Here is a 15,272-nt window from a genome sequence, read left to right on the forward strand (position 1 = left end):
GCAGGAAGTAATACTGTACTATTAGAAAGTAGAATTCATTATACGTAGCATACCTCATGGAAATCAAACTTGCTTACTTTTAGTCCGGCTTAGTTCATATTTTTTGGTGGACAAGACTGTTTTACTTTATTCATTTCCATATTGTGGATCCCAGCAACTTAATGAACATTGAAGGTAATTTCTTATAACAAACTGCTATGTTATTAGGAACATATTATATATACATTTTTAAAAATTAAAAAAAGAAACACTAAATACTTTCCATGTCTTCTCAATTTACATTTCATATATTATAGTAATACTAAGCTTTAATATTTGCCTATCATTCACTTTTCCATTTTATTTTGTACAAAGACTATTTATTAAAAAAAACCCAAAGCTGCTGTCATTTATTTTCTAATTCTTTACTAGTGAAATATGATATGTGAGGAGCAGTGGTGGGTTAAAAGCTTGTTTATCTCTTCTCCTCTAATTTTACCATTTTAGATGTTTTATGCATTAAGCTGTTGAATATTCAGCCATAAACATGCCTTAGGCAATACAATAAAGTAGTTTTAAGATTATTCTTTCTAAAGGGAAATAGATATTGGATGTCAGCAAGAATGAGAGATCAGACTGTAAGTTTTCTACTTGGCAATACAAAGTCCAGCACTAGGCAAACATGTTAACTTAGGTAGCCTGAAAAATAATTATCTTGGTTAAACTGCACAGCAATTTTCCTCCTGTCATGAATGCATACATATTGGTTCTTTGGTATAAATTCACACCTTTTTATTTTCCCTTAGGTCCTCATTTTGCAGAGTATTTACATTGGGATGTTACAGAAGAATGTGAAGTTCGACTGAAGTGTAAGGTGGGAAATATGTTATGAATTCATTTTAGAGTTCATTAAGACAGACTTTCCATGAGAAATATTACTTGCTGATCAATTACTTATAATAGCAATATGTTGAGTCACTTGGCTTTGAACAAAATATCAGTAGGCATTTCTTATATATTCTTTCATTTACTTATTTATCCATTCTGAGATCCTTCATGCTTATCAACCAATAAGTGTTTGATTTAAAACTGAAAGTATTTCCTAATGAAAACAATATATTATTTTGGAATGGAAAGAAATAAGATAAAGAAGACATTTTAAAAGTACATTTGCTACATTTTACTTAAAATTTTTGTCAAGTGAATTCAGGAAGGAATCTGGGGGTGTGGAAATTCATTTAACATGTCATCATGGGCCTGCCTCTCCTTTTTTGTATAGGATTTCCATTAGGAAATGAAAAGCAGGTTTGTTAAGAATAAAATGATACTTTTTGATTACTAACACTGTGATAAAGATAGGCTTTCATTACTAACAAATGTGGAGATGTGCATTCCCTTTTATGTTATCATTATCACATACTTATACATATTGAATCAATCTCAAGGACTATTCTGCAAGTCATGAGGTTTTTGGTTTGATTATAAATCAGTTTTCAGGAATATATAGCTCAGTAGTATAAAATTTCAGTGGTATGTAAATAATGTAAATATCTTTGATATAAAAATATGGAAAAGACATTTAGGTTTTTTTCCTATGAGAGGATATTGTGTGCTATAGTGGATGGATTGCCAAACCTAGACTCAGGATGACCTGGATTCAAACCCTATCTCTAACACTTATTAGTTGAGTGACAGTGACCATATTACTTAACCTCTCTGAGGCCCAGGTAGGTTCTTAAGATTTATTTGCTTAACTATGGAAGATTTGTAATCAACATCAGTGTTCTACTGTGTAACAACAATGCTACTTGTCACTACTGTGGCTGTGTAAGACCAATAACACCAGCACACAGGAGGGCTGCTAGCACAGGTTCTTTGATCTGCTTTTTTAAGGAAAACAACTTTAAGGGCTTAACAGTCTTATTTTAATTAAACATACATATACCATTCACTTAGTTCAGGGGGAAAAGCCAGCATCCTGAACTTCAGAAAGAATACAAACAGAAGTTACAAGCACATATTGTATAAAAAGAGCAAATAAACACAAATCTGTCTATCCAAAGCAAAACAGTTACCAGAAAGAAGCACCAACATCTGGATTTTCAAAGCTGGGTTGCTGCTTCAACAGCTAACCAGAATGTCGTTACCAACACTGTTTCAATGAGTGTGCCCCCGCCAAAGGCAAAAAGCCAACCTCAGAGATCTTATACCCTGTTCAGGGCCCTGAGGGCTCAGAGCCTTCTTAGCAAAAAGGTGTGGGGTCTGGGGCCCAGGGCTTTCTTGTTTCTTTAAGCAGTTCATCAAAGACTCCTGATTCAATCAAAGATTCCTTAGTGCTGAGAAGCATTTCAAAACAAAGACAACAAAAAGTCCACTTTGCTTGCAATTACATTTGAAAGGCAAAACTCATCAAAGGTACTTGATTACCAAAGGGAAAACAATAAAAAAAGCCCTACCCTAATTATCATAACATACTGATGGCATCAATTGATGTATTCACCTGTAGTAATCCTTCACCTTAAGTTTAGTAACAATTTTTTTTTTTTTGGAGCCACTAACATTGTTTTCTTTTTTCCACATTGAAACAACGGCAAAATGTGAATTTTGAGCAAAGGGAGAAGAGAAACTAAGAAGCAGGACACTTTGTCTAAAAATTCAACTAGAATCAGTTTCCTTAAAAATATTTTGTCTCATGTTAGCAGCCCATTCAGTGTATACCACTTTTAGTTATTTTTGCTACTGCCATGACAAGGCTTTCTATTTCAAATGCATTGTAAATTTTAACCTACTGATGTAAGGTACAATAATTCAGGGTTTAGAAATCATGACTCTAAAGTATATTGCATTACTCTAGACCAACCCATATTCCACAGTCTTTTCACCTGTATTTATCAGTTCGTGTCCAGGTAGAATTTTGGACTAAATGAGAATGGAAAGTTCCTATTCTGTCAGGTTAGCCTGTGGAATGGTGCAAACTGTGATCTTTAATTCCAAATGGAAATTAGAAGCTGCATTTCATCTCATTTGCCAGATGACTGGAGTTCTAATCAAGGCTCTCTAGGCTGGAAATGTCAAGAGTGTTGAGCCAGTCTGTGTTAAGCTATTGCCTGAAATGTTCTCCCTTTTCACACTCCCTTCTTTTACCCTTAATCAAAAGCCTATGCAGTTGTCTAGATCTCTAAGAAAATATAATTGCATTTAGAAAATACAAAATAGATTGTATAATGCCTTTGTATATGGCATTGTTGATTATTGATGACTAATTTCATGGGATGATGGAATAAAATTCAAATATCTTTTGGAATGAAGTAGAGAGGGTTCAGTTATCTCAGAAGCTTCAACTTAGAAGCTTCCCTCCCATTGCTAGCAGCAACAGAGTACGTAAGAGCCAGTTGGATATTACATGATAATTTGTAATTCGACATCCAAATCACATTGTTTTGGGTGCTCTGAGATGATGTGACTTATGCTTCCAATTTGATAGGTGGCTAACACGAAAAAAGAGACAGTTTTCAAGTGGCTAAAGGATGATGTTCTTTATGAAGTTGAAACCTTACCAGATCTGGAAAAAGGACTGTGTGAACTGCTCATTCCAAAGGTATAGTGGATTGAATGACTTTTTTTTTTCCAGAATAGAATGAAATTGGAAGTATATGCTAGAGATATTGAATCATAAATGCTACATTTTTTTCCCAGTTGAATAAGACTTTGAATTTCACATATATTTTAATGATGAAATATTAGGTAATCTAGTCCTATGTTTTCAACTGTATATGACTATATTATAGAGCGCTAGAAGTATGAGGTACCTCAGAGGTTCTAGTCCAATCCCTATACCCAGTAGATGAACATTTGCTTAAAAAGTGATCCTCTAGTCTCTACTCAGAGATCTTCAGGGTTAATTTCATACAACTATAACATGCTTTATTTGTAGTTGTCCAAGAAGGATCAAGGTGAATACAAGGCAACACTGAAAGATGATAGAGGCCAAGATGTATCTGTCCTTGAAATAGCTGGCAAAGGTAATTTTTTTTAAAAGGCTTTCTTTGTTCTACTAAAAAAAACTATTTCCATTTACCCAGTAGTGAGCTGTAAACCATAAAAGTACATTTGTCTGTGTTTTTAGATAGAACACATATTCTTCTGTCAGATGTATTAAGGTAGAGAAAACGTATTTGTGCTTTTGTTCCCTTCAAAACTGTTTTGATGTTTTAGGGGAAGGAGATATTATATAAGTTAGTGCTTATGTAAAATGCTGTGGCAATCTGGAACCAAGGTTCCTCCCACGACTGTCATTATGAACATAATGCAAATAATGATGAACCAATTCAATTAAATATAGAGTTGGATTTATATGAAGTAAACTATTCTCATTCCTTGTTTAAAAGGTGGGGAGGCACTAGCCTACAAAGGATTTATTAGCTACATAGACCTTTTTATGGATAAATATCACTATTTTTATGCGCCATTTTTCAAACTAACATGACAATTTCCTGTATCAGTTTAATTAAATGCAAAAAAATCTGCTTTCTGATAAGATAATACTTTGTAATGGTACATTTCCCTTTTCCATTTTAGTGTATGATGATATGATCTTGGCAATGAGTAGAGTCTGTGGTAAGTAAATGCTTTCTAATTTTCGAGTCGTTTTTGGTGCTCCAGTCACTATATCCTGAGATAGGCATTTGCTCCTGCAAAGAGGAAAGTTAATGAAATGCAACCCATGTCCTATTAGAAACACTCAATTCAGTCTCATTGTTATGATCTGAGTTGGATCAGTAATGTTATTCTAAGCTGGTTAGGCTTTTTTAATTTTATTTTAACTAATTGGGTTTAGACTCCATAATTAACCACTTTATTCAATTTGTTTTGAGATTATTCAGATATTTATTTATTTGTTTTGTGATTAATTGCAAGAAAAAGGATATTATAGAAGTAGACACCACAATATATTAGAAGTAACATAGGATAGTGGAGAGAGGACTGTTTTCAAAGTCAAGATGCCCTGGGTTCAAGTCTTGAATGTGACATAAACAACATATGTGACCACCTCGGGGCAGGGAACTTAAATTTCCAGTGTCCCAGGCCAGTCTTTAAGACTTTTAAAATGTAGAGATGATGATAATTTGCACTGTTAAAGGAACTTTTGTTTTGAGGGGGGAAGGCAGGGCATTTGGGGTTAAGTGACTCGCCCAAGGTCACACAGCCAGTAAGTGTGTCAAGTGTCTGAGGTTGGATTTGAACTCAGGTCCTCCCGACTCCAGGGCCGGTGTGCTACTCAGTTTGCCACCTAGCTGCCCCTTAAAAGAACTTTTTAAGGGGACTCCTTAATAAGCCTAGCTCATTGCATATATTTCCAGTGCTTGTCCAAGGGATGATATGTGTTGGGTGTAATGGATAGAGAGCTGGGTCTCAAGTCAAGAAGACCTGAGTTCAAATCCAGCCTCAGATACCTTACTAGCTATGTGACCTTGTCAAGTCACTTCACCTGCTCCCCTGAGTTTCTTCACCTGTAAAATGTAGATTATAATAGCACCTACTTCACAGGGTTGTTGTAAGAATCAAATGAGGTAATATTTGTAAAGTGCTTAGGGCATGCCTGGCAAATAGTAGGCACTTATAAAGGATGTTCTTATTACTTTTATTACTATTTATTCTTATTATTGGTGGACTAATGCGATGAGCTGCCTAGTCAAGCCATCATCATGTAGACAATGTGTATTCTGGATGCACTTAATTTTTCCTTCATGGTTTACAGGGAAGTGGCTTTTGGGTGGTTATAGACTTCACTGAAAAGTGTTGTGGTGTTCTGGGGCCTGGTGTGATCAGCACAGCATCATACATTAAATGGAAGCATCTTAAGGTCCTCACCATTTATAAGGAACCTCTTGTTCCACTTAGACTTTATTTAGGACATCTATCACGACATTGTTGGTTACCTTTCGGCAAGAATTTGCATCCGCAATCCTAAATTTGGTTTGATATTGATTATGAAAATTATCATTAAGTGTCCTCTGCCTCATTTAAAGTACATTCCTCATTTGACTTCGGGACAACCTTATGCATCATATTGGGTAGGCATAATTTTATCCCTAAACTGCCTAAGGAAAGAGATGTTCTTTAAACCATGAATTGAATGAGGGGAGGAGGGAGAGTGGAGGGCTTTTAATTAATGGGTCAGAAACTGCCCCAAGAATAATGAGGCCTCCTTTTGAGTGTAAATTAAGCCCCTTTACAGGTACATTAACTCTGGTAGGCCACTAGGGTACCATTTCCTAAAAGACCATTCTAGAATGCTGAAAGTATTATTGTTCCAATAGCCTGAATGTTACTACATTGAGAAAACTAATTCACATCTAAAAGGTTCTCATGTACCCAAATAATAGTTTTCTCAATTTACTCAAGAAAGAATAGATTTAGATCACAGTGGTTATTTTCATGAGGATTTTTGTGGTAGCTCTTGCACATACCAAGAGAGATCATCACATTAAAACAAACAAACAAAAACGAAATCCTCAAGTAAAATGTCTTTTGCAATTTATCCCACTCAGGTTGAAAAGGAGTACTCTTGCATCACGAGTCAGCAGCTCTCTAATATTTAAAAGGAACTTTATCACGTTAAAGCTAGCCGAGGGATAATTGAGCTTTGATCACTCTAGAAATATTTAGGGGTAATGATGATTAATGCCACCTTCAAAAGAAGGTTGTAAGTTATGTAAATGTTGATTTACAAAAGTCACATCATACATATTAGTATGTAAGAGGTGACTTGTGCTCTAATTAACAATAATCTAACATCACCTGATAAAGGCAATTTGATCAAATATTGTATTTGAACGTAGCTAATACCGGGAGTTGCTAGCGTGATAGAATGTTACCTTCTTGAACATAGGGACTATTTTGTTTTTGTCTCTGGTATACTAAGTGCCTGGTACATCATAGGTGCCTAACACATGCTTGTTAAATTAAATCCAATAACATCACTCCAAGAAAGTATTGAGATGTGTTATGGTTAACATTTTAATTGCTTCCAAAGCACAGGAACTTTTTCTTATTTTTGGTTCCCTTGATTTCAGTTCTGTTATTTGTAGTTAGAGGAAGTATACAGTATTTCCTGCATACTATCCAGAGTTCAAGTGATAAATGTAGCTTCTATATCTTCTATCTCTTTAGAGTATACAAAATTTTTCTTAATGCTTTAATATTTTTGCCACAATCAATGAAAAAGAGAAGTGGGGATGTGAAACAGAAATGTATCAGTTTTTCTCCTGCCAGACATTTTGACATTGGGGTGATATTTATTAACTGGATTTTAGATTGTAGCAATACAGATGATTGTCTTGGAAGGAGGAGGGTCAAGAAAGTCATCCTTGGCAGAGCAATGTGAGTCTGGGGAGTTTAGTTACTTAGGTGGCTTTCTTTGTCTATTCATGTTTGTACTTTTTTAAAGTGTTCTGTGTGTGCCCTTGGGAGAGGCCTTGTGCACTGGACTGTGCATAAAGCTGTCTGAAGCATAAATACAGAATGATGATGGTAATGAGGTGATGACTGCATGTCATTGGGTCAGTGACAGCTACTTTCTTGACAATATTTTCTGAGACATTCCCTTTTTTCTTGGTTCACAGGATCTAGACTTACAATTACTCTATAACTGCCACATTACTGTATAATTATTTTTATATTGTAGTGAAACACTCTACATTTATAAATTTTAATAGTTGGAATTGTATTGGGGTAATTTAAACATAATCTATTAATATTAATAATGTTATTTTGTCTGACTCCTCAATCTATTTATCTTCTGCTGGATAGCTTGAATGTCTATCAACTTAAGCTGTTATTCATAAGCCTCAGAAAGTGTCAGAAGACTATGTTGTGTACCTGATGGTATGAAGGTCACAATATAAATTAACATAGTTCAGTCTAATCTGTACTCTTTTCACCAGAACAAGAACCAGCTTCTTTACTGGTGTTTTTTTTGGTGGGGGAGGGGCAGACCAGACCTGTGATTTCATTGCTATAGAGAGATCTGATGAGGAAACTCCCTCTAGAAAAGCAGAGCAACAGCTACTCTGCAATTTACAGACTTAGAAAGCTACTTGGGATACTGAGAATTTAAGTGACTTGCCCACTATCACACAACCAATATGTGTCCTCCGGACTCTGAAGTTCCCTTTCCATCCACCATAGTATGGTGACCATTACCATATTGCCCCTATCATGTAGGTGATATTTAGTGGACACTTTGTAAATTCTTGTGGCATTCAAGTAAGTATATCATTTTCTGAAGGAATCAAATCCTTGAGTTAGTACTATCATTTACAGGGCAAAGTCGATAATGTAAGACCAAAGTAATACATTATATTTAGCATCATACAATTTTTGAGGTTGATGTGTATATGTGTTTAAAGATAATTTAGTCCATCTGCCCTTAATTTGCAAAATGAGAAAATGGAAGTCACCCCCCAAAAAAAAATTTAAATAATTTCTCCATAGTTATGCAGCTGGTACTAGTAGATCTCTCGATTTCTCAGCTTGATTCCCACGACTTTTCATCATGGGCCTTACTACCAACTCATTTTTTCATGTCAATTCTAAGAAATCTGCTACAATCAAAAAAAGAATAAGTAGGACAAAAACAAATGGTCATAACCTTTGAAAAATAAATGATCCTAAAACTGGATGTTGAAAGAATCATCTTTATTGAATATCTGTGATTCTGTTATCGCCCACATCAGATTTAAATGGCAAAGGCTACGCTTATCTGATGAATTAAACATTCTTAGCAGTAGCTACAAGAATGCAGTTTTTAAATATTGGTCCATTGAAAACTTCAGCCATAGCAATTTGGGGGTGCTCTATAGATAAAACAACATGTTGGACTGCATCTTGTACAATAAACTCTAAATGTCAAAATACTGAACATTTTTTTTTCCAATTGCTTATTTGCATCAACTGCATGATTAGTAAGTCGGAGAGTAAAAATCCTTTTCACTAGTTAATGTTTTTCATGGTCAAGATGTTTCCTGGAAATTAAGCACTTGTAATCTGATTACTCAGGAAATGTATCCTGTGGTCCTTTTCTTCTCAGTGGCTGACAAAGTTAATTACCCACTTATTTGCTAGTTATAATGAAGCCCATATGTTTCTATAGAGTATATTTTAACTCAGTATGTGAGGCTTTATTATTAGCCTTTAAGGGAACTACTTGGCAACATTCAAACATATTGAGTTGAGAGATTTTCTAGAATTTTCTTAATCTACGGATTTTATTGTCTCATATATATTACTTTTCCTTTCCTCTGTTTCAGAGGAAAACAGAGTTCACTGTCACTGTTTAAATTGATACCTGAAAAAGTACTCAAAATGTCCATTATATGTCATTTTACATATTTTATTATTATTATTTTGCATATTCCCTTAATATCTTAGGTCAGGTTTCCAGTAGTCAAAAACTACTGTTTTCATGGATTTCATTCATTCATTATTCACTCATTCAACAAATGTGTATTGAGCATGTACTATGTATAAAGTAACATGTTTTGTCAGGCACCTATCAGAGAATCATAAACTGTTAGAACTAGGAGTAGTCTTAGTATGGGAGGCAGTGTAGGATAGTGGAAAGATCACTAGGCTTGGTTTCTGTGGAGATGGGTTCAAATACCAACTCTGCTACGTACTATACGCACGATTGTAAGTCTCATCCCTTCTAAGCATTCCATTTTCTTCCTCTACAAAAATGAGGGGATTGGATTAGTTTCCAGTTGTAAATCCTCTGAGTTTAATTAAGTACTGTGAGCTTATCTAACCCAACTATCTCATTTTGCAAAGATGGAAATAGAACCACAGGATATTAAATGATTCATTCTGTCCTTAGTGTTAAGTAGTCACAGTTGAATGTAGGTGGGTGAGGCAGACTTCACTCTTAGTTACCTAAGCAAGTTTTAAATATTCCAGGTCATTTATTCCCCTTTGTCCAGACATTTCTTGAGAAAGGAGATGGAAAGAATAAGGAAAAAAGTAAGATTCCGGGTTGTCTTTTGATCAGAGAGGTAAAGAGGGCACGCTCTATTAAGTTGAGGCTATAGTAAAATCTTTATATGTGACTTTATTCAGGAAGGTTAAAAGAGGAATTGCATTACACTGTGACCTAACCCACTCAGGTCATTGGCATTATTTTCTCTGTCACTTATAATTTCAGATCAAGGAAAGTATTTTTTCCTCCTTTTAAATGGTAAATGGGACTAGGTTTGCATGTGCCCTCTTTTTTCCCCCTTCCTCCCCCAAGTACGGTTGGGAGACAACTCTGAAATTGCTCTCTCAAAAATCAGCATTGTCCCCTTATTATCAAATCATTTCAGTACACTCTTCTTAGCTTTTGTCATTAGCATTTACTGTAGTTGCTCATTGCCTTTGCTATCACGCTTTGACACCACAACCTCCTAGTTCTCTCTCTGTCTCTCTGGTTACTCCTATGTAGTGTTCCCTCTGGCTCTACCTGCCATATTGAGCTTGTTGTTTATTAAAGCTCCTAGATCTTTTTTTACATGAACTGTTATCCAGCACCTCTTCTCCATCCTGTAGTGATATGATTGGTTTTTTGAAATGAAGTGACTCCAGATTGGGCCGTGTGTTCATTGTATGTACTGTCTCTGTACTAAGAATTTGATTCCTAAGAACTTGTTTGATTCTGTAATTTAAATACAATCACTTAGGTGGTGCAATAGAGTGCTGGGCCTGAAGTCAGGAAGACTCCTCTAGGTCTTAGACACTTACTAGCTGTGTACCCCTGGGCAAATCATTTAACCCTGCTTGCCTCAGTTTCCTCATCTGTAAAATGAGCTGGAAAAAGAAATGGCAAACCACTCCAGTATCTTTGCCAAGAAAACCCCAAATGGAGTCATGAAGAGTTGGACACAACTGAAATGATTGAACAACAGCAACAATTAATACTCAGCTAAGGGAACTATAGATGTGTTTCCTGCAATTTTTTTCATCTCTCCCACTTCTGTAAATCTACTTACCTCTCCTTCTTTCTATGACCTGACATTCAGAGCCTCCACCAGATCTTCAGCTAATATATCAACTCCACTCCCACCCACTATTTGCAGAAACCCTTTCATTTTTGTCTTTGTATCTCTTCATTCTGTCTTCATATTTCTTGGGCAAATGATTGTTGCCTTCATCCTAGACTTCCTTACCTTTTTGTTTTTTCCTATAGCCAAAATATCATTCCCTTAAATCGGATCTCTTCTACAGATGTTCCAGATATTCTCTTTTCTCTTCAAGCCTCTATTCCCTCTTCTCCATCACTAATGGTAGAGGACTTCTGTTCTTACTTTACTGAAAAAAGTTGAGGATGTTTGATTTGAGTGCACTGACACATTTCCTTCATCTTTACAACTAGAAAGATATTTTGATCTTGTCCCTAATCCCACAGGAAAAAAATATATCTCCTCCTCTTGAAGACTAATCCCTTGACTTGATCTCTGGGTTCTATTCCTTTTCTTTTCCTCCCAAGGGAATTTTATCCCATATCTACCTCTTCCCTCACTAGCACCTTTAATACTTCCTTGGCACTGGCTTCTACCTCTTTGCCTTCATCTATATTTTTTCTTCCATCTTGGAAAAGGAAAAACAAAATACTTTTGATATTTTCTACTTTAACTACTGCTGTTTATATTGACTTCCAAAATGTATATATTTTTTCACCTGCTGTCTATATTTCTACCTACTGACACTTTTTTTCTCCAGGGTAACCAACCAATGCCCTTTTTGTCAAATCCAAAGATTTTTCTCAGCCCTCATTCTCCTTATTTCTCTGTCATTCTTTGGCAATTTGACACTGTTGACCACCCATATTTGTCTTAGCTTCTGTGATGCTACACTAACCTGCTTCTAGATTTCCAGTTCTCACCTTTTGTCTGAGTCACATTATTAAATCTCCAGCAGTCCACTATATATTTCCTTGACTTCAAAGTTAAAAACAAAACCAAATTCACCACTTTCTTCCAAAATTCACCTAATCCTAACTTCCTTAATTCTATCAATGTGACAATGATTCGATACTTACCCAGGTATATAATTTTGCAATCAACTTTGATTCTTCCTCTTCCTCATTTTTTTGTACCTTCAGTTGACTCAGTTACCAAATTCTTTTGATTCTTTGTGTGATCATAGGATTTAGACTTGTGAGAGAATCTGGAGATCATTTTTTTTAATTTCTTTATTTATTTTTAGTTTACCACACACGGTTCTGCATAGTTTTGAGTTCCAGATTTTCTCCCCTCCCTCCCGCCTCCCTCCCCAAGACGGCATGGAATCTCATATAACTGTCATGTATAACTTCGCATTGAATTAATTTATGCACTAGTCAAGTTGTGGAGAAGAATTTTGACCAATGGAATGAATCATGAGAAAGAAGAAACAGAACCAAAAAAAATTAAAAAAACCAACCCAAAAAAAACAAAAGAGAAGCAAAAAAAAGGCGATCATGTAGTGCGCCTCGATCTGTATTCAAACTTCACAGTTCTTTCTCTGGATGAAGATAGCATTCTCCATCGTGAGTCCCCTGGAGTTGTCCTTGCCCCTTAGGTTGCTGAGAAGAGCGCAGTATGTCAGGGTTGGTCCTCACGGAATCCATATATCTGTGGCTGTGCACAACGTTCTTTTGGAGATCATTTAAACTTACCTTTTTGCCCTCACTTTATAGGAAGTCAGCGCTTAGCAAAGTCAAATGATTAACCTTCCCCAAAGTCACACATATAGTAAATAGTTGAACCAGGATCTTTGGACATATTCCTCCTTTCTGTCACTTCCTTTCCATTCCTATAGTTACTGCTCCAGTTTAGGCACTTGGCACCTCACATTTAAATAATTGTCATAGTTTTCTAACAACTCTCTACTTGCTTTGATCTCCATTCCATGCTGTAGCTAGAATGCATTTCCATATTGCCCACAGAATGAAGTACAAACTTAGCCTGGAGTTTTAGTCTCTTCACTGCTTGGCTTCTCTTCTGCTTAGTCTCCTATTACTTCTCTAAATGAAACTTCCCCTTGAGCCAAACCAAGCAACTCATTGTCTTCCAAACATATCACACATATTCCCACCTTCTTGCCTTTCATCAGATCATCTTTAGTGCTTATAATGCCACCTTCCCTTTCTCTAACTGTCCAAACTTCACTCATCCATCAAAGCTGAGCTCAAGTGCCAACAGTTGAAGTCAAAACAATTACCTAATGCATACAATGAGTAAAGAACAATTCTGTGAATTGGGAGATACAAACATGAATAGATCATGATCCCTGCCCTTCAGGATAGTTCACCTTATTTGGAGAAGCAAATGAAGAGCTGAAATAAAACATTTTATTAACCTGTAAGTATTGGAGAAGTATAGACAAAGATCAGGAAGTAGAGATCACTTCCATTTGGGGAAATTTTCCATTTGAGAAAACTTTCTGCAGAAAATTACATCTGGACTTGAGGGACAGAAATATGCGGAATTGGAAAGGAGGTGAAATAAGTTCCAGGCATAGGAGTTACTGTAAGCCAATACAAAGAGGCAGGATAGGGTTCAGATGAATTTTGGAAATGTATGTTGAGTTGGGCAGAAAAATAGTATGAAGCACAGTCATGTAAGGCAAGTCTAGAATTCAAACACAAGTCCTTTGAACCACTTCATTTACCTCTTGAAACAATGAAAATATCAACCTGCTTTTGTTAAGTACCTACTATGTCCTAGATACTGTGGTGGGTGGTGGGAAGACAAAGGCAAAAATGAAATGGTACTTACTGACAAAGAAGTTACATTTTACTGTAGGAAACAATGTGTATATATCCATGAACAGGGCAACTTAGGAGGAACAGTGGATACAGTGCCTCAAGTCAGAAAGACTAATTTTCCTGAGTTCAAATTTTGCCTCAGAAACTTACTAGCTGTGTGACCCTGGTCAAGTCACTTAACCTTGTTTGCCTCAGTTCCTCATCTGTAAAATGAGCTGGAGAAGGAAATGGTAGACCACTCCAGTATCTTTGCCAAGAAAATCCCAAATGGGGTCATGAAGAATCACACACGACTGAAAAATGACTCAAGAACAACACATATTTGTGGGTATATCACGTAAATACATTTATGTATTTATATTATGTATATAAATAAATAAAAATAAATGCAAGGGAATATTTTGATAAAGCTACTAGCATCTGGTGGGTAGAGAGGGAATCAGGAAATGTTTCTCATGTCATAGAAGCTGCCACTCAAATTAAGCTTTAATGCAAAGCTTAGGTTAAAAAAAATTCTGTATTATGTTTCCTACAAGGATTCTGCACAATGCACAAAGTATTAGCAATTAAGCATATTTAGCCTGAGGAACGGAAGATTCTGAGGGGACATGATAATGTCGAACAGCTTTCAAGTATTTGAAGGGCTGGCTTGTGGAAGAGGGCTTGATAGAAGGAAAATCTTACTACTTGAATAATTCCAAAATGGAGTGTACCACCTTAGGATGTAATGATTTGCCCTTCCCAGATGTAAACAAAGGCTGGATTACCGTTCTTTGGTGAAATTGTATGGGAGATTCTTTGTCACCTATGTGCTGAGGTAGATTATCTGAGGTCCCTTGGAATTCTGCAATTTGTTGATTATATGGTCCTGTGATACTTTTCAATGCTTAGAACGGTGTTATTCACGGATCTAGTTGGTACATGGTAAACGCTTGTTGAATGAGTGAATGAATGAATTTTGTTTGAATATAGAAGAATGCATATTTGCATTGAAATGAATCTTAAAATATGCAAGAATCCCCATTTGTTTTGTGAATAAGAATTTTGGAGTGTCACAGTCGAAAAATCTGGCCCTAACACAAATGTTTTCACCGTTCATATTCTTTTCCCCAGGTCTAAATATGTGCTCTTTTCTGCAGGCACATCTGCTTCTCCATTAAAGATACTCTGTACTCCAGAAGGGATAAGGCTGCAGTGTTTCATGAAATATTTTACAGAGGAAATGAAAGTGAACTGGTATCACAAGTAAGTAAATGAGTGCATAAATCTCACATTAGCAATAGTCTGTAGCCCTAGTATAGCCCATGGGGGAAAGGGTTGCTACTAGTAAATGCTGCATAGAACTGAAAATGGGAAATTTTCAGTTTCACTTCCAGATGTCATCCTTGTATAATATTCCACTTACCCTCTATGTGCCCTTGTCCTTCATATATTTCTATGGAGAAAACCTCATTGGGAAGTTACATATATGTACAACTAAATATACTGAAGTTTTAGACCAACAGGCATT

The 15,272-nt window shown here is 35.9% G+C and overlaps 1 protein-coding gene across 1 annotated transcript in view; it reads left to right on the forward strand.

Annotated features, from left to right (window-relative positions):
• MYOM2 (myomesin 2) overlaps window positions 1-15,272 on the forward strand; it is a 157,457-nt gene that overhangs the window by 123,148 nt on the left and 19,037 nt on the right. The window contains exons 28-32 of the mRNA XM_036748309.1: window positions 786-853; window positions 3,464-3,577; window positions 3,914-4,001; window positions 4,558-4,596; window positions 14,902-15,007. Coding sequence (XP_036604204.1) covers window positions 786-853; window positions 3,464-3,577; window positions 3,914-4,001; window positions 4,558-4,596; window positions 14,902-15,007 — 415 coding nt within the window. The remainder of the gene's footprint in view (window positions 1-785; window positions 854-3,463; window positions 3,578-3,913; window positions 4,002-4,557; window positions 4,597-14,901; window positions 15,008-15,272) is intronic.

This window comes from Trichosurus vulpecula, chromosome 3 (assembly GCF_011100635.1).
Source record: "Trichosurus vulpecula isolate mTriVul1 chromosome 3, mTriVul1.pri, whole genome shotgun sequence".
In the NCBI taxonomy this organism is placed as follows: Eukaryota; Metazoa; Chordata; class Mammalia; order Diprotodontia; family Phalangeridae; genus Trichosurus; species Trichosurus vulpecula.